A 25,411-nucleotide genomic window follows, 5' to 3' on the forward strand; every position below is an offset into this window, starting at 1 on the left:
CCTATGGGTGACGTCACTGACCCTACCTCCATTTATATATACAGTCTATGGTCCGTTCACACGAGACCGCTCGAAAGCGCTGGAGACGCTGTAGTACATATGCCGGGCCTGTAAGTGGCGCCGTACTACTGCCACAAAAGCAGCGAAGAAGACTTCCCGCTCATGGTTGTCATGGTTTCCCTTCTGTTTATTCTCCGCTATGGACGGTCTGGCTCTTTTTCTCCCTCCCCGGGGCAAGCGTTTGCTCCTACTCTAAATCTCTCCGGTTAGTCCACCAGCAGATGACAAACAAACACCCACCTCTCCGCCTCTTCCAAGGGACGAGGAGGCCGTGCAGCAGAGTTTCAGTTAGATTTTTTTCGCCGTCCGTTAAAGTTGAAATCTTCCGGACAAAATTAGAAATGTGCCGGTCAAAGGTCTTCTTTGTTATTCATTGAGCTTTAAAACAAATGAATAACGACTCTATATAATAAAATAAGAATAAAAAACGGAGCCTCTCTTTTCCTTCCCCTCTTCTGACAGCCCGACAGCTGATCTCTGAGCAGGAGAGGCGGGGCTATTGCTTCAACGTTATCAGGACATGATCGTATAGGCGTAAACATGGAGCCGTTGGCCCCCCCAGAGCGTTTCGTTTGCAGATCTACCCACCTTGGGACCCGTTATCGTTTTCTGCGTTTCCATGTCGGCCTTGTGTGGCCGAACCGTCTATCTGATAGTGAACTGTAGCAGATACGACCGTTATCGTCCTCGTGTGGCCGGGGCCTAAGTGTTTTAGTTTGAACTAAGATGTTGAAAAACACCAAATAAATCCAGTTGTGAAGTCCCCATGTGAGATAAGCGCTGCAGTCTGTTCAGTATGTATCTTTACCAGTTGTTCTCTGTCTGTCTGTGTAGCGGACATCCTATGAGTGGTACATCCCTAAAGGCATCCTGAAAACAGGATGGATGCATAAACACCTGAACCTGGTACCAGCTCTGGTTGTTCTGTTCTACGAGCTGGACTGGGACGACCCAACATGGAAAGAGAAACAATCTGAATGTGCCACTAAAGTGGAGATTGTAAGGTAGGTGAACATTATTTTAGTTTTTAGAAAGGATGTTAATGGGTGACTAGGGTTAGAGTGCTGGTTGATGCCTCAGGCTTCTGTTTGATCAGGCTTACCATCATCCACTTACACTTATTATGTTGACAAAGTAATAACTTTGGATAAATGCTAGGTAATGCATCTCTGCCAGAAGACTGTTGTTGTAGCATTGTTAAAGATGTTTGTAATTCCACTTTATTCAATGACTTATAGCTTTAAAACCTAGGATATAGTGTACAAGAAAAGCATTGGGAATGGACACTATCCTGCAGGTCATCTCTTCACACCCCTAGCAGAAACATAACAGCAGCACATTTATCTGCAGTCATCTGTGTTGTCTTTAGGACCAGCCTTCAGGGCAGGAACACCAAGGTGGCTGTAGTTCTGATCCAGAAGAAAACTCCTCTACCTCCAGGTAAACATACCTACTTTTGCTCTTTTTCTCTTTCCTGCTTTAAGTCACTGCTTCTCCCATCAGCCTCAATGCCAGCCTGCATCGCCATTCTTCAGATCAACATTGTTAGAAAGAGCAGCTAATATTGGCAACGAGAGCCTCTGCTAGTAGAGTGCAGAGCACAGGAGAGGTAGAAAGGGAAAGGGGAGAAGCTAGCACAACAGCAAACAACAGCAAACACAGAATACATGGAATAGAGTGCACTTGAAATGGTTCAATTGAATATGTTGCCTTGTTTTTTCCAATGCAATGGTAGGGTAAATATTGGGTTTCCCTGCTTTCCTTTCTGGCGGGAGCAGTACAATAATGTCTGGTACATTTCATTAACGAGGCTCCAATGTGTTCTGAAAAACTCAAACATTTGATCAGCTCTGTAATGATCTCAAAACTCAGCATAACCTCTTGTGAATCATATCATTATAACTGATGAATCTTTAGACATTAGGCGGCTAATGTTAAATGACTGCATTTCTACGCTGTACTTATAGAACACTTGTATATCTTTGAGACCAATCAAAGCTCTTTTGCACCACAAGAGAGCATTTGCCCACACACTGCTAGCCATGCCTTAGGGATCTATTTGGGGTTTAGTATCTTGCCCATGCTCAAATATTAACCACAGGAGCCAGGGGTTGAACCACTGACCACTCTACTTCCTGAGCCACAGCCTGCACAGCAACTTGACAGCTTCTCATCTATGTTACACCCCTTGTGTTCCTGCCCAGGAGAGGACCTGGTAGCTTCAGAGAGGGCAGCGACTCTTTGTAACGCCTGTGATCTGTCCGGCAAGAGTCTGTTCGTGCTGCCACACACCGACCACTTAGTGGGCTACATCATAAGGTAGTTGCCATCTCACTAATGCCATATGAATACATATTTTTCAATGTATGAGAAATCATCCAAATGGCTCTCCACTTGAATTCAATGGAAATGGTGTTTTTAATTGAAGAGCTTAGCTGACAAAACCATAACAGTGGGAAACAATGCATTCGTGGATTTTCAATTTTGCAAACATTTGCCACACAGTGATGTAAATATATTTTCTAAATGCATTCTTATTCTTATTGTGAAACCAATAGTCCATTAACCTTTGTGCAGTCTTCACACAAGGAAATGCATGTCTAACAGGTGCAGCAAATACAAAACGGGAACATTTCTTCCAGATGATGTGTGTGTTAATGTAATCGTCCCTGTAATTCTGCAGGTTGGAGAATGCTTTCTATGAACACTCTCAGACATACTACTACACTGAGATCCGCCGAGTCAAATCCCATAAAGAGTTCCTCAACAAGACAACACATCAGGTAACAGTGCAACCCAACTAGAGCAGATGTAACTACAGTTTCTACAGGTTAGCATATTTTTTTGAATCTAGTTCCCTGCTCAAAGTCAACTGTATTGAACGTTCTTTATAGTAAGATGCCTAAAATAAGGTCTGTGGTAAACACAAGCTGAAGAGATTTTCATAAAATACACCAGTAATTACCCGGCTGTTGTATTTTCAAAGCTTCTATATGTCTTCAAAAACGGTGGCTGTGAAGAAGTGCCTAAATACTGTAAGACTACTGAACGTCATCATGCCAAACATTAGCCTCCTTTAGCTTAGCATGATGTAGTTAATTTAGGACATTGCAAAAGCTTTTTACTGCTTTTTATTGCATTTTTGCTTCAAAAATGATCAAAGTAGTTATTTAATATGTGGAGACTCTCCTGATGAACTCTATAGGTGTAAGTTTCATAAGCATGTGTCTGCCACAGAGCTTATTTTCTGCAATATACAATGGAAAAATCCCATCGCGAAGGGAGCCCTTCACTTAAAGCGATGCTAACTTCTGGGTCGGACAGCAAATATACATCATCACTGCACCACACTGAGCTGTTCTGAAAAGCCCGCTCCTCACAGAGTCCTTGTTTCTCTTTTGTCCCCCTTTGATGTTCCCAGCTGCTGTTTGTCAGACACCAGTTTAAAATCGCCTTCCTCAGTGAGCTGAAACAGGACACCCAGAATGCTCTCAAGTAAGTCTGAGCCTATAAATGAATGATGGACTGTTCTTTGGTGTTGGTTGCGATCAGTTCCGGATAGGAATCGATGAGACATCACACTTATCAAAGGCGGGTTGAATTCACACAAATCCAGTTTCCCTGTTTGTTGTCTTAACTGAAAATATAAAAGGAACTGTGGCTTCCTACTTAAAATACAATTTGAAAGGATCCTGGCTAATATATATCTTAATTGTTTGACCTGTATGGTTTATCCTAGCTGTCCCTCTTTCTCTTATTAATTGTGAGGTTTGTATTGCACATGTAATACGACAGATTCCAAGCCCTCAAACAAAGTGTTGAATGATTGTTTGTGTGTTTAGGTACTACAGAACTGCATACAGTCTGGTTCATGAGCTCCGGGCCCACGAGACCAACATGTTGGAGATCAAAACTATGGCTGGATTCATCAACTATAAGGTACGTTTTGGACCGTCTGTAGGAAAATGATTTGACACAAAGAACGTGATTCAACTTGGGGGCTTCGTGTCTCATGATTGGAACAGTTAAGGATTCAGCCCAAACCAGTTGGAAGTTTTTTGTTACTGAGCGTTAATCACCTTTTTTGTCTCTCTCTCTTCAGATCTGCCGCCTGTGTTTCCAGCACAACACTCCTCTAGACGCCATCGCTCAGTTCAGGAAGCACATCGACCTGTGCAAGAAGAAGATCGGCAGCGCTGAGCTGGCCTTCGAGCACTCTGCATGGATGTCTAAACAGTGAGGATACATACTGGAATATACTTTATTAGAAATGATAGAAACTAAACATTGAATAAATAGGTTCTATCTACCTTGCTGCATTTAAAACAAATCTTTCTTAAAGGTCCCATGTCATGGCCATTTCTACTGATCATAATTCCATTGTTGAGGTCTACTAGAATAGATTTATATTGTTTAATTTTCCAAACTCACATTGGTTTCTCATACAGCATCTCTGTATAGTATGTGTATTCACTCTCTGTCCTTAACGGCTTGTTGGAGCTCCGTCTTTGCGGTGTGTTCCAGTGCGACACATGGCCAAGACGCAGGAGAACACGGCGACGCAACAGTCGGCGTCGGCGAATTCTCTGGTGACTGCTTGGTGTGTCAGGGCCTTTAGAGTTTTACTCGCTACAGGGTGTACTTTGATACTTTGAGGGTTTGTGACTCTGCAGACCATTTACATGCAGAAAAAGCTTCATAACACACAAGGGGACGAGTAATAACCAGAAAAGCATGACATGGGACCTTTAAACAATAAAGCAGGAGTTACGCACGTTGCTGAGGATGCAGCTTGTTGTTGAATTATGAATGTGTGAGAAGGTGTCTGTCATGTCAGAGGAGTCATTTTGTACCAGAACATAACGGGTGGAATGTAATACAGTCCAGTTACTGAAGTACCTAACTTTAGTTTAACTTTGAGTATTTTCCTTTTATGATACTTCTTATACTATAAGCCAATATTATACTTTCTATATTACAATTATTTGAGAACTTTAGTTACTTTACAGATTTAGATAATTTGCTAATGCAAAATATATATTTATTTATAATATTGACAAATCCAGCAGCTATAGGCGCTTTCACACCGGAGTACTTTTCCCAGTATAGTTCCGATAGTTCTTGACATTTTGCGTTCACACCAAAAAATCCGGAACTAGAACTTAGTTCATGAGAACCTTTTCATCCCCTTTTCAGTCCCTGCTAGAGAGCAGGTACTTTCATGGGAGAAAAAGGTTCCCATTTCTGATTGGCTGGGCGGATTGCAAACCACGCCCCGTGAAACTCGGAAAAGTTTTGTGAAGCCGCCATTTTATTTGCTGGCATTAGCATTATTAGCATTAGCCCAGCGCACAAACGCAGAGAGACTAACTTATGGCAACACAAAAACAAACATGGGCGCGGTGGAGTAAACCCAAGCAGCAGCAGCAGCAGAAGAAGAAGTGACGTCAGCGGCTTCATTTGCCTAATCCTTCCCCACGAATCTGCTCTTTAGTTCTGATGAACTAAGTTCCGATTAACTAAGTTCACCAGAACTAAGTACTGGGAACTAAGTACAGCAAAGTACTTGGTGTGAAAGCGTCTAAGTAATTAACATTATCTCCACATTTCCCAGCTGTGATGAACAGGTTAATGCACCAGTAATCATTATCCAGTCATTTAATATGATTCTGAAATGGGTCATTATGCATAAGATACTTTTACCCTGGTAATAAGTATAGTTTGATGCCAAAACTTCTGTACTTTCACTTACATTTTGATTGTTGGACATAAACTTGTTGTCTTCGTAACATTTGGTATGGGTACTTTCACTGAAGTAAAACATCTGAATACGTCTCTCTCCACTGGGAGCCTGTATGTCTTAACCCTAACCCTGTCTGTGTGTTCCTCTTTGCTTTCCACAGGTTCCAGTCATTTGGCGAGCTCTTTGATGAAGCCATAAAGCTGGGTCTGACAGCAATCCAGACCCAGAACCCTGGCTTCTACTACCAGCAGGCGGCCTGTTACAGCCAGGACCGCAAACAGCTGGCCCAGCAGCTCTGTCAGGTGAGACAGCTGCTGTGACTGCCCATCAGAGGGTTCATACCTGCTGGACACAGCCAGCTGTCATGGATACATCATGTTGAACATATGGAGTGACAGAAATAGCTGTGTGAAAATTGAGATTGAGATTAAGATTTGAATTGCTTATGACAATAAAGTTTTCTTGAAACTTTGAAACTGGTTGTTCCAGGCGAGTCTTCCCAGCCCTGAACCAGTGGACACCCAGAGTGGGGGACTGGACTTCTACGGCCAGAGAGCATGGAGACAAGGACACCAGAGTACGTACACACACACACACACACACACACACACACACACACACACACACACACACACACACACACACACACACACACACACCAAACACACTGTTAGAATTGTACGGCTAATGGCTCCTGCTTTTTTGTATCTCCAGGTATTGATCCTCCAGATGCCGAGAAGGAGAAGACGGGGATTCTGGCCCAGCAGATGAAAGAGAGAGATGTGCCACACTCTGTAAGAGCACACAGCTGTAGCCATAATGTAGCTCACTGCTTCCCTATTCTTCATGCCTTCAGTTAGAACATTTCAAACCACTGGCACTATCTGTCTGTCTATTTATCTATCTGACTATATGTCATTTTAGCATCTTCTGGTGGTGTTTCAATCCCTGTGAAATATGTGCACTTTCTGCAACAATGTTAGTTCAAAAGCATCTTGTTTCTTTTTTGCACTGGGGAGCGCCAAAGTAACATTTCTGAAATCCTGCACACAGTGGCTTTTTATACCAATACACAGAATTCTTACAACAAAACTTGAAATACTGTGTGAGTTACTAAGTTTAAAATGATTGAAAGGTGGTCAGTGTTGTGCTTTGATTGTAGAAAGTATGGTAGTAGCAATGTTTTCATTAGGAGAAACCTAGGGTGCAAAAGGCTCCTCTGTCTTCAGAAAGACACATATTGTATCTTTGTCACCACAGCTCAGATTCATTATGTGCTACTGCTGTATTGAAGATGCTCTTCCATGTCTCTGCCCAATAGGAGCTGATTATAGCACTCCTCAGTAATGCTGTCGCCCAGTTTAAGAAGTACAAGTGCCCCCGGATGAAGAGTCATCTCAGTGAGTATCATGGAGCTCCCTCAGTGCCTCCAGTCATTGAAGTGTCTTCATTTGACTGCTGTTATCTGCTGTTGTGAGTTCATCAGTGCATTCACTGATCAGGTAGACATGCTGATGCTTTGATGTAACATGTGAACATTTCTCACATTATGTGGATGCAGTCTGATAAAGTGAGCTCATCAAAGCATCCTTTTTGATCATTACATTGTTGCCCTGGTTTTGTTTTAACCTTAACTTTGTTTATTTTGTAGTGGTGCAGATGGGAGAGGAATACTACCATGCTAAAGACTACACCAAATCCCTAAAGTAAGAGCTTGCAGTGACGCTACACCTGAAGTATAGCCATGCATGCACGTGTGGATGGTTGTAAGCGATGAGCCAGTCTGGAGATGTATTTTGCAAACAGCACTAGGTAGGTTGTTTCCTTAACGTGTGTTTGTGAGCAAGACATCTGAGTGTGTGTGTGTGTGTGTTGCAGGCTGCTGGACTATGTGATGTGTGACTACCGCACAGAGCGATGGTGGGCCCTCCTGAGCGCCATCCTGACCACAGCGCTGCGCTGTGCTTATCTGATGGCCAGTGTTAAAGACTACATCATATACTGCATGGAGCTGCTGGGCCGGGGTAAGGCGTTGTTCATCTCTGCTGCCATGAAGCTAATGCACATTTTGACCAGGCTTTTCTAACCTCACCTGTTTTTGGTTGAAATGTTTAGCGATGCAACATGTCTGTAAATCATACAACAAGGATTTATCATGATATTTCTTTATCTTATTAGTTTAGTTTATGGTTTCATGGACAGTCCCCATTAATGAACTGTAACAAAAACAGCAGCTTTAGCCAACATGGCTGATTTCAAGCTGTTGTCCCCAGCCAGATGATAATAGGCACCCTAAGAGCACAATACATCACAATCATTAGTGAAGAAGAAAGAGAAGAAGATCGAGGAGATAGGATACAGGAGAACATTCAAATGAAACTGTAAAACCACAGGTACAATGTGGGACATACAAGCACATGCCATGTCATTAGTGAAAAAACAGAAGAACATTTTTCAAGAACAAGTAAATGACAACAGAAGTCATTCTTGGTCCTGTGGAATCATGAATGATTGATTTAGTTGATCAGAAGAAGTTGAGATCCCTGGAGAATTATCTCTGAAAACATAGAATACACATGTATTTAGAACAAAATCACCTCATTTTAATTTATATTCAACTCATTATTTTATAATACAACTGATATTTAAGTGGACCACAAGCCAGTGGAAGAACATACCACTCACACAATGTTGTACTGTGTACAGTAAAGGTTGTTTTCATTTGCCAGTGCCTGAGACAAATGTCCATTTGATGTCCATTTCATGGACGATAAAGTATTCTGAGTCTGAAAAGGACCTGACAGCAATGTAATAGCATTAGGTGGAAGAGGTGATGGTTGAGTCATTCTCTCTTGCAGCTTCAACCTTGAAGGAGGAACAGAAGTTGAGGATTGAGAAGAACCTCCTCAAAGTCCTGAAGGTGAGTAGAAGAGCTCAACACAACATGCTCATTCAGGCACTGAGACACGGCACCATGTTGCTGTGGGGGGAGGCTGTGAGCATGCAGGAATTGTGGACCTCATTCTATCATTACACTTGTATTTAGATCTCTCAGTCTGTATACACAAACGGAAAGATTGACAATAAAGTTGACTTTTGAAGTTAGCCGTTACAGGAATATCATGTGAAACCGTCATGCAAGTTATTGTAAAGTTAAATTGTCACTGTCAATGAATAATTGTAGCTATTTCCTACCAATTGGTATGTGAGTATGTAAAGCCTTAAACTGTTTACATGTCTCTAAAAAAGAACCTAAAGAATGGAGACTGGCACAGTATCTAGTATGCGAGGTTGAGGAGATAGAAAGTCAGAGACAGTGCTCTTATTGATTGATTGATTTGATTGATTGATTGATTGATTGATAGGATCTGTGGAGCCATCTAAATAGTTCAAGTGGTTTATTACTTGCTTTGTTTAGGATCAAACCAACTGAGAATGGATGCAGAATACATGGTGTCATACAGTGTGGCTGAACACTTGTATACGCTTGTGATTTCTGTTTTCCTTGCCTTTGAAATAACCCCCCGTTTATCACCCTTGTTTACCAGTACTCTGCTCATTGAATTCTGTGGCCCACACAGCAGAGCACTTGTTGATCCTAGTCTTTGTTCCAGAACGAGGTCCCTGAGGCTGAGCCGGAGTGTGACCCCTCCTCCGTCACTGCAGCCCGCTCGCTGTGGAACGACCGCATGGCCCTGGCCGGATCCAATGAATTAACTATCGAAGTGCAGGATTATATCCCATTCAGTGAGTACACTCAACCAACCACTCACAGGAACCTCAAATGTCTGCTATTGCTTAAGAAACCACTGCTTTAAGATCATTATAATGTAATACAAACTGCAAACAATTGCCTGAGGTCGATAATAAATCTCCTAAAACTATTTTAGTGTGGCACACATTCCCAAAAAGTAGTGCGATATCTTTTCTTTCCAAACATCTGGTATAATGATTGTGCTGAGAGGATGTTGTCTCTCCTCCTGACTCCTCCAGTCCAGTGTAAGGCCAGGTTCCACTCTCCCAGTTTCCACGTGGACCAGCCTGTCCAGCTGAAGGTGTTCCTCCGAGCCGACTGTCCTCACCCTGTGTCCTTCAACAAGCTGTCTGTCAGCCTCAGTAACCAGGTACGCTCTACACATGGAAGGTCTGATCAAAACAAATGTTTACTACACCAGCAGGTTACACGGTATCACAAAGGAAGAAGCTCCACATAACTTTGAATCTAATAATAGCTACAACTGCTGTGATCCATCTCATATATCCAGCAATTCATTAAGATGATGTTTGGGTTAACACATTGAAGATGAAAGTTAAATGCAGCTTTTTTTTATCATACATTTTGTATTGCAACACCATCAACCAACAAATCACAACATAATACAAAACAGGTTGCAAAAAACATTTAGATTGATCCTATCCTACCCTCCATCTAACATGAACAATGAGGGTCAGGTACCAATCCCATTCTATCTGCTCTATGACCATTTCAGACATATCCAGAATACTAATGTTTTGGGTTTTTTGAAGCACCCGTAACTTTAACCCAAAGTGCATCCCAATCCGATTCTTGTCCCAAATTGGATATTGCCCTATCCCATGCTTTCATGCCCTTATGTAGGCATATCTTTCTGAGAGTTAAGATTGTTATATATAAATGACACCAGTGTTTCCCCTAGGATGTAGTCATAGCAGCGGTGCTAAGGCACGTGGGCCTAGCATAATGTGAGCGCGGAGCGCGTGGAATTTTTTATTGCGTGCGAAGTGCGCCCCGCCAATTTGTTTCTATGTGTCAGCCATGTGTCAGCACAAGAAAGGCTCTTGAGGCCTAGTACCAGGGCCGGTTCTAGACAATTTGCTGCCCTAGGTGAGACTTTAGGCGACATTTTATGTGTAAAGAATAAATGAAAAATCTCTCCAAAAGACAAATACACTGCAAAAACAGAAACTTATTGACATAGGTAATAGACGTCAAAATGGCTTCAAATGTATTCAGTATTGTATGAAAAAGTTTGAATTGGAGGGTGGACGTCACATCCTCTAGGGGGGTCCAGTAAAATGTTTCAATCTGGTGCACTTTGAGCACACAATTACTAGAGACCTGATCTAGGGGGTACAACTCTAAAACGCCCATATGAAAAAGATCGGTTTACATTTTAATAATCAAATAAGTATGTGAACATAACCAATAACCTACCATAGCCAATAACAAATAAATGTAGCTTATTTTATTTTTGTTGTTCATTCAAATCTTATTTTACCTAGTTAACATTTATTTATTTATGCACATTTTTGTATCTCTCCAACTTTAAACGATATTTTTGGATTACTGTCCTATAGTATACATTGGAATGATTTCAAACCTGTTTTTATTTATCCTAATAATTATAAAGGAGTGCCTTGGAAATATGTGTTTACATAATTTGTGGTCAAAACGTTTGAGACCCACTGAGATAACTTAGACTAAAATTAACTATCTAAATACTCAGAGAGTCCTTAACCTCACTGAGCCTCTCAGTCTGACAGGAGAGCTCTCCTCCACCCTGGTTGTAGAAACATCTACTTCTTATATCCGTTAGCGCAGCTAGCACCAGATTCTAATAACAACAGCACCGGTACCGGTGCGCCCTCTCCCTTGCTCGCTCTCTCGCTACCACGCTCGCACTTTGGCTGTGAGCTGCAGGCGCCTGATAAGCCAACATCCCCCACTTTCATCACTTACAGCGCCCACTGTACAGGGCAAATTAAACGTGTAACCGGGGTGAAAAGGGTGTTACATTTACTTAATTATGAATGTTGTTACATCAAGGCCGAACATTTGGATGAGCGCCAACGGTCAAAAATGTTTTTCCCTCCCAGAGCTACCAGCGCAGCGCCCCCCAGATCTGGCGCCCTAGGCGACCGCCTGTGTTGCCTATGCCAGTAACACAAATACTACAAATCTACATAACAAACAATCAAAAATGAAAAAGGGTCGCCACTTATTATTATTTTAAGAAAAAAAAAAACTCACCTGGCTGGCGCCCCCTAGCAGCGGCGCTCATATTTCAGCAGCGGCGCTGCGCCGCCACTATTTGTATATAGGGGAAACACTGGACACTATTCGTTAAGGAGCACTCTGCACCCAACTCAGAATAGGGTGGTCTTTCAAATCTGACCCAAATGGAACCCCATAGGCTTTACAGGCAGACCTTATGTTAAAGTCAAAGAAAAGAGATTCAACATTGTATTGAGAGAGCAGTTTCTGAAAGTCAAGCATATCATCCTCCCGATGAATGTCCTGAAGAGTTGTATTACCTTTGTCCTCCCAGGCTTTGTTGGTAAATGGTTTGCTCACAGTTAAGAGGAGATTATTGTTCCATAAAGGAGATGACCTACTGTACACCACACACTCTTAACGTTTAGGAATCAGAGCACTTTAGGTGGATAGATAGATAGATACTTTATCAATCCCATCCATCCATCCATCTTCTCCCGCTTATCCGTGGTCGTGTCGGGGAGGTAGCAGTTCCAGCAGAGAGCCCCAAACGTTCCTTTCCCTGGCCACATCAACCAGCTCTGACTGGGGGATCCCAAAGCGCTCCCAGGCCAGAGAAGAGATATAATCCCTCCACCTGGTCCTTGGTCTACCCCTCGGTCTCCTCCCAGCTGGACGTCCCTATTTATAATATTTACTTTATTGATCCCAATTTCAGAATATCTTTCAATCTTTAGATCTTTAATTCTATGAGTTAAAATTGGCCCGTTAAGTAAACCAAATGTTTTGGTGGATATACTGGGAAGGGATTCATTTTCACCCTGACCAACAAGAATATGACACACATCATGTCCTAGAAATTAAAACCAGTTAAAGGTTGTGTGTTGGTGGTGTTTGTGTGTAGGAGTACAACCAGTGGTGTGTGGTGGAGTCTGCAGGGGAGGAGAGTATGAGCCTGGTGCCTGGGAAAACCCAGTGCTACAACTTCAGCTTTGTAGCAAAGACTGAAGACGTTGGCAAGAAGATTGAGGTGAGATGCGTGTGTGTGTTTGTCTTTGAGACGGGTGGAGAGAGAGTTGGTAGTGACAGTGTGTGTTCAGATGACAGGTATTGAAGTGATGCTGGGCAGTGACAGTGGCCGCTGTGTGTTCCTGAGCTGGAGGGGGGCGGGTGGAGATGTGGCCTCTACCCATGAGGCCTTGCAGGCTAGCAGGTCATCACGGCGATGGGGGCGGGGGGTGCAGGCACGGCAGGAGCCGGACTGGGACAGCCTGACCTTGCAGCCCAGCACCATGTGAGTCTTTGTTCAGTTCTCCACCATACTGCATCTTCTACTGTCTCAACTGAAATGTGAAGTGTTTGATCCTTTCTGTTGCTCAGGGTCATCTCCAGAGTACCCAAGGTCTCTGTTCAGCTGAGCCACCAGCCTCCTGCACTCAACAATGAAATGTACTGCATCAACCTCACTGTCCAATCACAGGAAGAGGGCGTGGCAAAGGATGTCAAACTGACAGCTGGCCTCAAACCAGGTGCACTGATACAAGAGTTACTACACCAAAGTCACGCTATAACACAAATATTTCTGTTTACATTCAGTTTGTGCACAGATTAATCAAAAGAGAGCGTTTTGAGGCTTTATAGGTTTCGCTATTTCACATTTCTTTGCTGAGTCAGGCTAGCTGTTTCCCCATGCTTCCAGTATTTATGCTAATCTAGGCTACGCTCAGCTTTTAATAAACACACTAACATTAGATTACTGTCAATCTCCTCATGTCTATCTCAAATACTCATACTTAAGTCATTAAATGCTGAAGTAAAAATGACCTTTTGGAAATGTATTTAACATATTTTCCATAAAACCAATGTTTATGTTATGGTTTTGTATTGATTGGTGTATCTAGGTCAGGATGCCACTCTGGGTCAGACCACACATGTGACCCTGGACGGCTCAAAGGTCTGTGACGACAGTGCCCCTGCCCTGCTGCCGGACCTGCCTCTAGGAGATCTGCATCCAGGCCAGAAGGTGCGCACACATTCTAAAGCAGTCTGTTGGAGGAGAGACTTGCATTCTCTGCCACTTCCTCATACACACAGCTGCCTACAGCTTCTCCACAGCAGTAATTCCAGTATCTATGCCAAATGTGCTTTTTTAGTTGGAGATTTCCGTACATGTGAAGTGTGTGTCAACTGGACCGAGGGTCTTCCTCTTCCACGTGGCCTACAGCATCGATACCTCAGTGGAAGGACGTCAGATTGTCTGCAAATGCCACAAAGTAAAGACCTTCCTCACAGCTGACAGTTCGCACTGTGGTCTTTTTCAGGTTTCCATTCTATATGACTCATTCCTCTGTTGTTGTCTTTCAGGATGAGACGGTTACCATAGAGACGGTTGTCCCATTTGAGGTGTCTGCGAAGTTTGTGTCCACCAAGGTCTGTAACTGCTACTTTGGCTAGCTAAGTTTCTACTTTTAGGCTACATCCACTCTAACTCTCTGTGATCCCAGTGCACGAGTGTTGAGCACCGTTTCCAAGCAAAAGTTAGTCCATATTAACGAGCAAAGATGACAACTCACAAACACTGTCGCACACATACTAGTGTCAACAGGAAGCAGATTGTCACACAATATTCCCTATTGTATTTCCAATACAGTGTTTCCCAAACCTTTTTCTGCATTTAGCGTTACAAAAGCAAAGTCCCCCTTCACTGCAACATGTTTTAAAAAGGGCAGGCCCTTGGCAGGGGATTCAATGAACCATCTGTCAATCACACTCTTGCTTCCAGACCGGGAGAAAAACTTGTTTTCCTTTGAGGGAATTCTACAGTTCTTGTCTTGCTCTTCCCTCAGTTAAGACATCCTCTCATATTGTTGGCAAAATGACCCAACATCAGTAGTCCTGCTACTCATCTGTGCTGTGGCATGCTTTCAGACTTTCTCCCGTGTATTGATAGGAATAGAATAAAAGTCAAATGAAGTCACGCTGTATCTTCAGACAATAAAAGTGTCCAGAAAAGCTCAAAGGAGATTCCATAAGGATCACATCCAATTAGCCATATTTTTTCTGCATCCCTTTTCTATTCTAGCTGAGGAATTACATTAGTGTTGAAAAGCGTTAGCTTTATGTTATGGCTCAAGAAATTCGGTTCAAAATGTCTCTTGTGTCTTCTCGGTTTTGATGTCTGTCTTAAAAACAGCTGTTTGGTAGCAAAGAAAAACAGCACCCAGACTGTGTGCTGATACCTGTTGTCCAAAGACAAAAGAAAGTGTTGCGACTTTGAGCTAGGGCTGCACGATTTTGGGAAAAAAATCTAATTGCGATTTTTCTGACAAATATTGCGATTGCGATTCGACTTGCGATATTTGTTTTTAAGCGACCCAACGTAAGTTTATTGTAAAATGAAGCCATATCTCCGGCTAGGAAGGTCGTATCAACGTGCTCCCGTCTCTAGCACCCCTGCAGCCCGAGCTACGAGTGAAAGAACTAAACTTACATGAAACTTCCGTTGGGTTGCTTTAAAGTCAAGCTTCAGTTTAAGATTCACCCTGTAATAGATTAACATGTGATGGAGCATTACTAACCTGACTCAGACGGTTTGTTTCACCAAACCATCTAGGAAAGCTCCATTGGAGGCCATTTGGAAAGGGCAGGCACTTTCAAAAATACTTGGCAGGTGATTGGATCAATCTGTCTATCACCTACTATCATGGGCCACTTCTGATTGGGTAACAATGGCTGGTACATGTGGAGCACAGCACTTCTGATTGGTGTGGATGACTGACACACAAGAAGAAAAAAAAAAAAATGTTTGCTTTGCGATTTGATAATTGCATCACTTGAAATCGCGATTTCGATTTAAATCGATTAATCGTTCAGCCCTACTTAGAACAGCGTCCTCCTGGTCAGAAAGAGCCCAAATGTGTCTGATGAAATTAATTTGAACACAGAAGTTATTTCTTTTTCTTTTTACTGATACACGTTACTCCGCCGCCATCTGTCTTTGGCTGGGTCAAGAGGAAATTGTGGATCAACTTAGTGATACACCAAGATTATTTCTAGATAACCGTGCTTTCAGAGTTGATCAATTTGGTCTAATGTTATCTATTCTTTCCCAGTGACTGACTCATTTGTCTTGTTATTATCCGTGTGTTGTAGTTTCAGCAACTGGACCGGCTGGCCGTGGACATCCCCTTCCTGTTGATGACAGACATCCTGTCTACATCCCCCTGGCCTCTGCTTCTGGCCTCCTCCTCCCTGCAGCTGCTCACTATGACCTCAAACACACCACAGCTCCAGTCACAGCTACAGGAAGGTACCTGGCACCTTCTTACCTTTGCATTCATAGCTGTGAATACAAAAGCTGATTGGACTTTGACTGACGTATTGTGTGTTTGATCAGTTGTTTTGCAGACTGACGAGTGTGCCAGTGAGTGTTTCTGTCTGCGAGTTCCCCCAATGAACAACAACAACAACACTGTAGCTACAGGACAGTACCTGATATCATGGAGAAGGTACACAGACAGACATCGGAGCCTTTGAACAGGTGGGTGTGTGTCTGCAGCTCCTAACTCTGTTTGATCTCTGTTGTACAGGAAGTCCTCCGGTGTGGACAGTCCACTCATCCAAACCACAGTCACTCTATCTCACGTCATCCTGGAGACGGTCCCTCTCTACATCCACGCTGGTCAGTCAAGTCAATACACACACCACATGCATTGTATAATGAACTGTTCAAACTGACTGTTAAAGGGGCTGAATACTAAATCCAGAACACAGCTAGGGTTGAGGGATTGCTCACCACTACAAGCTAACTGTGTCAACAGCTTTAACATTGAAAACACGGAGCTGTTTATCAATTCACTTCTGTTAGTGAACTGCCATTTCCTTCACTGCCAACAACTTGTAATAGTTTGCGTAGTTCGTGAATTTTGATAGTGTAATGTTGTCGCAAATGACACAGGGCTACAGTCCTCTCAATGTCTAATCAATGCTGCTAGTTAGTTAGCTAGGTAGCAATGTTGTCTTTCGTGGTGCAAAATCCTTACAGACTGCTCAGTGGACCCAATAAAAACAACAATGGCTTCTAACAGTTCAGTCATACTTACACATAACTCCACTATATCCTTAAACAGTTGTTTGCTACGGTTAATGCTCTGAATGCGGTTCATAGACCCTTTAATGTCCCTGATCTCAGAGCTCCATTTTTATACACATTTTTAATTTTGTCCTAATTTTCAGTCATTTCTTTTTCTGATGGAATATATTTCTAATGTTGTTTTGTATGTCGGCATTAAAATGTGTGTCTTGGTTCAGATTTACCATCCTTTGGGCGAGTCAGAGAGTCCCTTTCAGTGCGCTACCACATCGAGAACAGAACGTCTCTGGTGCAGGAGGTGGAGATGGCTGTGGAGCCGTCAGATGCCTTCATGTTCTCCGGACTCAAACAGGTACAACAGGGCTCACTCTTAGATACCATTTTATGTGAACGTGCACACAGCTTGGAGAGGAAAGCCTAGATTCACAAAGACAGTTTTAACCTGTTATCTCTGATCAGGAAGTTTAGTTAAGTCAGAGAAATCCTGGTTTTCTGTTGAACTCACTTCACTGTATAACCCCCTGGAGTGCTAAAATGCTGACTCAATTCTTGGTTTTGTGTGTGTGCAGGTGCGTCTGCGCATCCTCCCTGGCTCGGAGCAGCAGATGCTCTATAACTATTACCCTCTGATGGCTGGTTACCAAACACTACCACAGCTCAACATCAGCCTGCCGCGCTGCCTGACCGCCAACACACACTCTCTGAGACGCTTCCTGCCCCAACGCATCTTCGTCAAGGTAACACACTCACAGAAACCAATCTGCCTCACTCAAAAAGCAGTCATTGTTATCTATTAAAAACTATTATTTCCCCCTCAGCCTCAGGGTCGGCAGCTGGATGAGGTCTCCATCGCTGCAGCTTGACGAGAACACAGACGTTTCCTGTAAATATGAGAACAAAGCAACATTGTGTTGGATGTTCTACAATAATGATTCCACACGAATGACAATATTAACACTATTTGTTTGTTTTGATTATTCTCTGAGTCAATATAATGAATTGATCCACTGATGTTCACTTAACTGCAAAATCATGTATGAATCTGATGTGAACTATATTGACATGTGGTGTGTTATACATGAAATGTATTGAAAGTTTAATTAAAAGAAAGCTATGTAAACAGTTGTGTCCCATGTGCATTTCAATGTTTTACTGTGTAACCCTAACATCATTCATTTAAATCACACATCTGTAAAGTTTAGTGACTGCATGAAGCTATGTGGTTGGTAATAAATTATGTACACACACACACACACACACACACACACACACACACAGACACACACACACACACACACACACACACACACACACACACACACACACACACACACACACACACACACACACACACACACACACACACACACAAAACAATACCTGTGTTGTGGTTGGTCAAAAAGAAAGGGAAAAAAGAGCTCACAATGCATTGCAAAACTGGAATGTAGAAGTTACACGTGGGGGAAATAGTGCAGCAAATCCTGGTTCAGTTCCATAAACACAAATCTTACCAGTAAATAAAGTTATTATTGAGCATGTTGCCAAATATATTGCTGTGTAGAAGGTAATACTGCTATGTTGATAAGCAGAATGGTTCCATGTTAAGGATGTTTTTACACAATTTGGGTTTTTGTGTGTATCCGTGCTGTTTCCAAAATGCAAAGGAAATAGAGAATGCAAAGTAAATGTATTTTAGCAACCCATTACACTAAATGTTTTCTGACATCATTTATTGACTAAAAAGAACAAAACACTTGGAAGCGTCTACGTAATAATTGTGTCGAAATTACCAATTGGAATGAACTGAATGGCTAGAGCTCTCTATTAAAGGTCTTTACACCCATGGAGCCCAGCCAGTGGCGGCTCCAGAGTATTTTTGTTGGGTAATCTATGGTAGGGCTAACTCATACAGTGGTTGGGCTCAAGTCAGTATTTGCAATGTAATTACATACACGCTCCCCTTGAAAGTGAAACGCCACGCGTGAGGTTTAGATTATTTCCCTGTCTCAATCCAAATTGAACTGTATGAAATAAAAAGGCACATTTGTCTTGTAGTAAATAAAAAGGGCGACCTGGAGCCAATCCTGAAATTTCCCCACAAGTGAAAGAGTTGACATGCTGAAAACCCAACCCCTGCAGGGGGGTCTGGGGGGATAACCCCCCAGGAGATTTTTTGAAATACTAACATATAATACACATTCTGGTACTCTCTTGAGAAGAAAAATAAATACATCTATAACTACACATTTAAAAAAAATGAATGCCATTTTAGTTTTTTGTTACTTTGTTCTGAAAGCTGAACCTGCTGCTCCTCACAGAGAAGAGGGAAGAGGCTGAGTGAATTACTTCACACTGAGCCCAGCCATTACACCGAAGATCGCTCTTCTATATCAGAGATGCTCCACTACTATCCAGCTCCATGAATGTTTTATAGTCTAGCAGGAAGGGCCCTCAGATTTTGAGATACCCCTACCCGAGGTAGAACAAATGACAACAATGATTTTTATTATTTTTAGGGCCTCCCATTAATGAAATTGATTGTCAAATTTTATTTTGGGGGAAAAAATGTTTTTTTGGTTGTTCTTTAGAACTACCCAAATCCCTGAAAAAGAGCCAAATTAGACCAGGCCGAATATGGGAAAGGTGACAAGAAAGCCCATAACTTGAGAATGATCACTCTTTTCCTCTTCAGATTTGCTGAGGTATGAACCAGGTGGCTGTCCTAAATCACCAAATAGTCAGACAATTATTTAACTTTAAAAATACTGAATTATAGTCCTGTAAACTTAGCTTTAGTTTAGATGGAAATTGTACTTTTTGGTGATAGGACTCAATCACTTTTCTCTCATTTATCAGAAAAACAGAAATCCCTAAAAAATATAACATTACTGAATTGTCTAGGCTGCTATTGAACACTAACCAGTAGTTGTATGGAAATATCTGGTACAGTTCTATTGCAAATGAGATTTCTTTAGACATAGGCCTACCTCTTCTCTGATACAGTCACATTCCAAATGGGGGATAAGTGGCATAATAACCTATAAGTTAAGAATGCTCACTCTGATGGTCATTATATTTGGAGAGGGAAATACCAGGTGGCTGAACTACATCGCCAAATAGTCAGAATAAGAGTAACCCAATACAATAAAGTGTATTAGTTCTAAATTGCAAGCCTCTAAAACATAGGTGTAAATAGTACAGGTTGTATTGAAACTGGAACCTTCATTCATAGTACAGTATACAATTCATCAAATAATTCAGTGAGAGGTCAAGTATATAGATACTAGAATAGAATGTTAAATGTCAGGTTCCTCAGAAACGTTAGGGGACACATTTTGATTCTGCACAGCAGGTGCAGAACTCCGTACAGGGAAGGCCAACAGAGAGGCACTGGCACTTTCCACTCTCTCCACACTTTGCATCTTTGCAATACAAGTGAGTAATGTCTCTCACTTCTGTAGGTGCTGGGGGTTTTGTAAATAGCACTGGTTGAATGGCCCCATCTCTGACAATCCACCCCTTGCCAATAGGACTCCATAACAAGGGTTTGGGTTGGGGCTGTGACACCATATCGTTGTCTGAAACATTGCTCTTTGTACATGTTGTTGAAATGCATCCTCTGTTGGCGGCAGATTTTCTGAAGCTGCATCTGTTGTTGATGCAATTATGAATCTCAGTTCATCCAAGTTTGTGCACATCAGTCCAATTTCCTTTTTTCCATATAGCAGAAGCGCAAATTCTCTTGCGACTGGCAAAGACTCTGGCAGAGAGTCCAAAATGGGCCAGATCGTTGAGCTCGCTGCGATGGGTCTTGGGTTTGGTGAATCCTGTTGTCTTTCCTATTCTGTACAAACTACTTGTTGTGCCACAGCCAGTGAGTGCATGACATGCTGGTAGACAGTTAGAGATGTGGTTTCCGCCCAGCTTCAGGACCATCTCCAACTAAACGGCCTCTTTTAGAAATTCACGTCCGGTTTCCGTTCCGCCCACAGCACTGAAACAGCTCTGGTCAGGGTCACAAACGACCTGCAGATTGCGGCTGACACTGGTTCCCCATCTCTCCTCATCCTAAACACCTTTCTTTAAAAAAAGCCTTGATTCAACTTTTGTTTATTTTGTTTGTTTCTTACGCCTCCTGTAGCAAGTTGGGATTGCTTTTAGCGAAGAAAGGTGCTTTACAAATGCAATTTATTATTATTATTATGTATTTTCCAATTTTCTCACATATGGTGTTGATGGGGACATATATCTCTCTCATTCCATGGACTGCATGCATGTACACTAGAGATTAACCAAACCTGTATTTGCATGCATAATATATGAGCAGTACTTCCACACCTGTGTCATCAGACCTCACAATGATCCGGGAATATGACTCTGCAAGATGGCATGGAGCACCATCCTTGTGACTGCCTCCCCCTGATCACTGTACAGTGATGTAAAACTGCTTACTCCGGCTGTGCAGATGCTCTTCACCTCGTCTCCTTCGTCAAATCCTGAGTGTAGTCTCTGTGGGGCAGCAGTGACAATGTAGTGGCTCACAAACATGCACAGTGCAGTCTTGTTTGGGACATTTGTTTTGCTTTAGGTTATAACACTTGTGTTATTCTTCAGAGCTGGGTCCTCATTACAGATCTGCACTTTTTTAAAGGCACCTGCATTGACACACCCGTTCACAAAATCATACTGAGTGTTTGGCACATATTATATATATATATATATATATATATATATATATATATATATATATATATATAGAAAACAAGAAATGCAATGTGTGGTCATGGTATTTGACAGGTATGACGGACCACAGTCAATCAAAGACCTGGAGAGGCAAAGGACAGGTGCAACTGATGGAAGGCCTACCCATGTTATCACTGGCAAAACAAATGTCCCAAACTACAGGAAGTACTTGAGGAGTAGTGGAAACAAGACTGCACTGTGCATGTTTGTGAGCAACTACATTGTCACTGCTGCCCCACAGAGACTACACTCAGGATTTGACAAAGGGGAGGAGGTGAAGAGCATCTGCACAGCAGGAGTCAGCAGTTTGACATCACTGTACAGTGATCAGGAGGAGACAGAAACAAGGATGGTGCTCCATGCCATACATCTTGCAGAGTCATATTCCTGCATCATTGTGAGCTCTGATGACACAGATGTGGAAGTACTGCTCATATATTATGCAAGCAAATACATGTATGGTTCATCTCTAGTGTACATGCATGCAAGCCATGGAATGAGAGAGAGATATGTCCCCATCAACCCCATATGTGAGAAAATTGGAAAAGACATGTCTATCTGTCTACCAGCATGTCGTGCACTCACTGGCTGTGGCACAACAAGTAGTTCGTACAGAATAGGAAAGACAATCAGCATCAGCAGGTCGTTTGTGACCCTGACCAGAGCTGTTTCAGTGCTGTGGGCGGAAACGGAAACCAGACGTGAATTCCTCAAAGAGGCCGTTTAGGTGGAGATGGTCCTGAAGCTGGGCGACAACTACATGTCTAACTGTCTACCAGCATGTCATGCACTCACTGGCTGTGGCACAACAAGTAGTTTGTACAGAATAGGAAAGACAACAGCATTCACCAAACCCAAGACCCATCTCAGCGAGCTCAAAGATCTGGTCCATTTTGGACTCTCTGCCAGAGAGTCTTTGCCAGTCGCAAGAGAATTTGCGCTTCTGCTATATGGAAAAAAGGAAATTGGACTGATGTGCACAAACTTGGATGAACTGAGGTTCATAATTGCATCAACAACAGATGCAGCCTCGGAAAATCTGCCGCCAACAGAGGATGCATTTCAACAACATGTAAAGAGCAATGTTTCAGACAGCGATATGGTGTCACAGCCCGAACCCAAACCCTTGTTATGGAGTCCTGTTGGCAGGGGGTGGATTGTCAGAGATGGGGCCATTCAACCAGTGCTATTTACAAAAACCCCAGCACCTACAGAAGTGAGAGACATTACTCACTTGTATTGCAAAGATGCAAAGTGTGGAGAGAGTGGAAAGTGCCAGTGCCTCTCTGTTGGCCTTCCCTGTACGGAGTTCTGCACCTGCTGTGCAGAATCAAAATGTGTCCCCTAACGTTCCTGAGGAACCTGACGTTATAACATTATATTTTAGTATATATATACTTGACCTCTCACTGAATTATTTGATGAATTGTATACTGTACTTTGAATTAAGGTTCCAGTTTCAATACAATCTGTACTATTTACACCTATGTTTTAGAGACCTGCAATTTAGAACTAATACACTTTATTGTAATGGGTTACTCTTATTCTGACTATTTGGTGATGTAGTTCAGCCACCTGGTATTTCCCTCTCCAAATATAATGACCATTAGAGTGAGCATTCTTAACTTATAGGCTATTGTGCCACTTATCCCCCATTCGGAATGTGACTGTATCAGAGAAGAGGTAGGCCTATGTCTAAAGAAATCTCATTTGCAATAGAACTGTACCAGATATTTCCATACAACTACTGGTTAGTGTTCAATAGCAGCCTAGACAATTCAGTAATGGTATATTTTTTAGGGATTTCTGTTTTTCTGATAAATGAGAGAAAAGTGATTGAGTCCTATGTTCCTATCACCAAAAAGTACAATTTCCGTCTAAACTAAAGCTAAGTTTACAGGACTATAATTCAGTATTTTCTAAGTTAAATAATTGTCTGACTATTTGGTGATTTAGGACAGCCACCTGGTTCATACCTCAGCAAATCTGAAGAGGAAAAGAGTGATCATTCTCAAGTTATGGGCTTTTTTGTCACCTTTCCCATATTCGGCCTGGTCTAATTTGGCTCTTTTTCAGAGATTGGGGCAGTTCTAAAGAACAACCCAAAAAACATTTTTTCCCCAAAAATAAAATTTGACAACAATCAATTTCATTAATGGGAGACCCTAGAGATAAGAAAAATCATTGTTGTCATTTGTTCTACCTCGGGTAGGGGTATCTCGAAAACTAAAGCCTTTTTTGAGGACTTGCTGCTTGCTGCCTTCCACGACTCTGGCCCTCCCTGGCCAATCAGAAACAACTCTCGTAGAGGCAAGCTATCGTGTTGTGTCGCGATAGTTAGTGGGACTCGGATTCAAACTGTGTGGCGGCTTGACAGCATAACCTGTAAATACAACAGACGACTGATCACAGTCAAGGTAACTACATTTACTATTACCGTCATATTTTATTAACTGTATGCCATTGTTAACATGAACTCAGTAATGCTATCTAAAGTACCCTAGACGACCAACTAAAGCACATTTCACGAGTGGATGCTGTTCGTCTGATGAAAAACATATCTGTAGACATAGCTTGCTAGTTCAGAAGCCATTGTTGTGTGTTGTGGTCTAATAGTAACGTTAAACGCTACTTTAACGTTAAATGTAGTGGACTTTGCACTCTATGGCCCTTTCTCATTTCATCTAATCCCCCTCGTCGACTCCTCGGTCCTCCGGTAATGACCCGGAAATGAATTTGAGCGCGCCATGTTAAAGGACATCTAGGTTGCGTTCCGATAATCCAAAAATCATCTCCTAAATTCTAACCCTATCTCCTATTCCTTGACCTCTGAGTGAAACGTCACGGGGTTAAGGGATAGTGGATAGGAGAATTCAAAAGGACTTAGGAGAGGAGACTGCGGTACTTTAGAGAATCCGAATGCACTTTCACTATCTGACGTGTTTATGATGCGCCAGCAGACGTCATTGTGTGCGTCTGCTGCTGTGGTGAAACTATAGAAACTACAGTGTTCTATACCGCGGACTACAACATGGATGTTTAATAAGAACGAGGAACTACTGTAAACTCATCTAGAGACTCGTGCCGTGCTCTGATGCTGTTGTTTTATGCTTTATGAACGTGGACAACAGAGAAACATATTCTTCATGACCAAAGTTGTAATTGAAATAAAAAAGGAAAGTGAAATTTATGCTTAAAAGTTGAACAAACCCCACACAGCTCAGTGAAATGTTGACTTTATTTGATCATTTCAGTAAAAACTAACGTTCATATTTCTCTTTTTGATTATAATACTGATGAACGTTCAAAACAAAGCACTTTGGCAAGTTACCACATACGTTTTAAAATGCTTAATAAGCACCGTAACTTTCATGATATAATTTCTCCGTCATAATCATTTGTTTCCGTGAACGGCCGACTGTTGTGTGACGCAAATGCTGCGGCTGCAAGGCATTGTGGGGCAGTATTTTCTCCTCTCCATTCGGTTAGGGAGGTCCAGTGGTTCCTAAGCTAAAGGAGGTTATAAAGGAAGTTTGAAACCTCCTTTCCTTTCATTTGGAGAATTGGAACGGCACTTATCATGGCTGCCACTGACGTACTTCCGGGTCATTTAACTTGGTTAGGAAGGTTCCTAAGCTAAATGGACTATTGGAACGCAACTCTAGGCTGCGGTCGGATAATCCAAAAATCAGCTCCTAAATTCTAACCCTATCGTCTATTCCTTGACCTCTGAGTTAAACGTCACGGGGTTAAGGGATAGTGGATAGGAGAATTCAAAAGGATTTAGGAGAAGAGACTG

At 42.2% G+C, this 25,411-nt stretch overlaps 2 protein-coding genes across 3 annotated transcripts in view; both read left to right on the top strand.

Moving 5' to 3' along the window:
• Positions 1-600: 600 nt before the first annotated feature.
• trappc11 (trafficking protein particle complex subunit 11) lies at positions 601-17,991 on the top strand (the record flags this gene model as incomplete). Its single annotated transcript, XM_079671250.1, has 29 exons — positions 601-630; positions 895-1,064; positions 1,430-1,500; positions 2,265-2,379; positions 2,744-2,843; positions 3,482-3,555; positions 3,903-3,999; positions 4,163-4,296; positions 5,964-6,105; positions 6,293-6,380; positions 6,518-6,597; positions 7,125-7,203; positions 7,455-7,509; positions 7,682-7,827; positions 8,662-8,723; positions 9,418-9,550; positions 9,797-9,927; positions 12,682-12,807; positions 12,878-13,071; positions 13,158-13,306; positions 13,679-13,800; positions 13,931-14,050; positions 14,142-14,207; positions 15,930-16,086; positions 16,174-16,285; positions 16,367-16,458; positions 17,088-17,221; positions 17,439-17,606; positions 17,688-17,991. The coding sequence occupies 29 exons, from the start codon at positions 601-603 to the stop codon at positions 17,730-17,732; spliced, it is 3,192 nt and encodes a 1,063-aa protein (XP_079527376.1). The 3' UTR covers positions 17,733-17,991.
• Positions 17,992-23,898: 5,907 nt separating this feature from the next.
• Positions 23,899-25,411, top strand: part of spdl1 (spindle apparatus coiled-coil protein 1) — a 37,032-nt gene continuing 35,519 nt past the window's right edge. Inside the window, exon 1 of one of the 2 annotated variants that reach the window (XM_079668522.1) lies at positions 23,899-24,029. The gene's annotated coding sequence lies outside the window, so the exon portion shown is untranslated. The remainder of the gene's footprint in view (positions 24,030-25,411) is intronic. The other variant, XM_079668523.1, reaches the window with a different exon arrangement.

Source organism: Notothenia rossii (genome assembly GCF_949606895.1).
Source record: "Notothenia rossii genome assembly, chromosome: 3".
Lineage (NCBI taxonomy): Eukaryota > Metazoa > Chordata > Actinopteri > Perciformes > Nototheniidae > Notothenia > Notothenia rossii.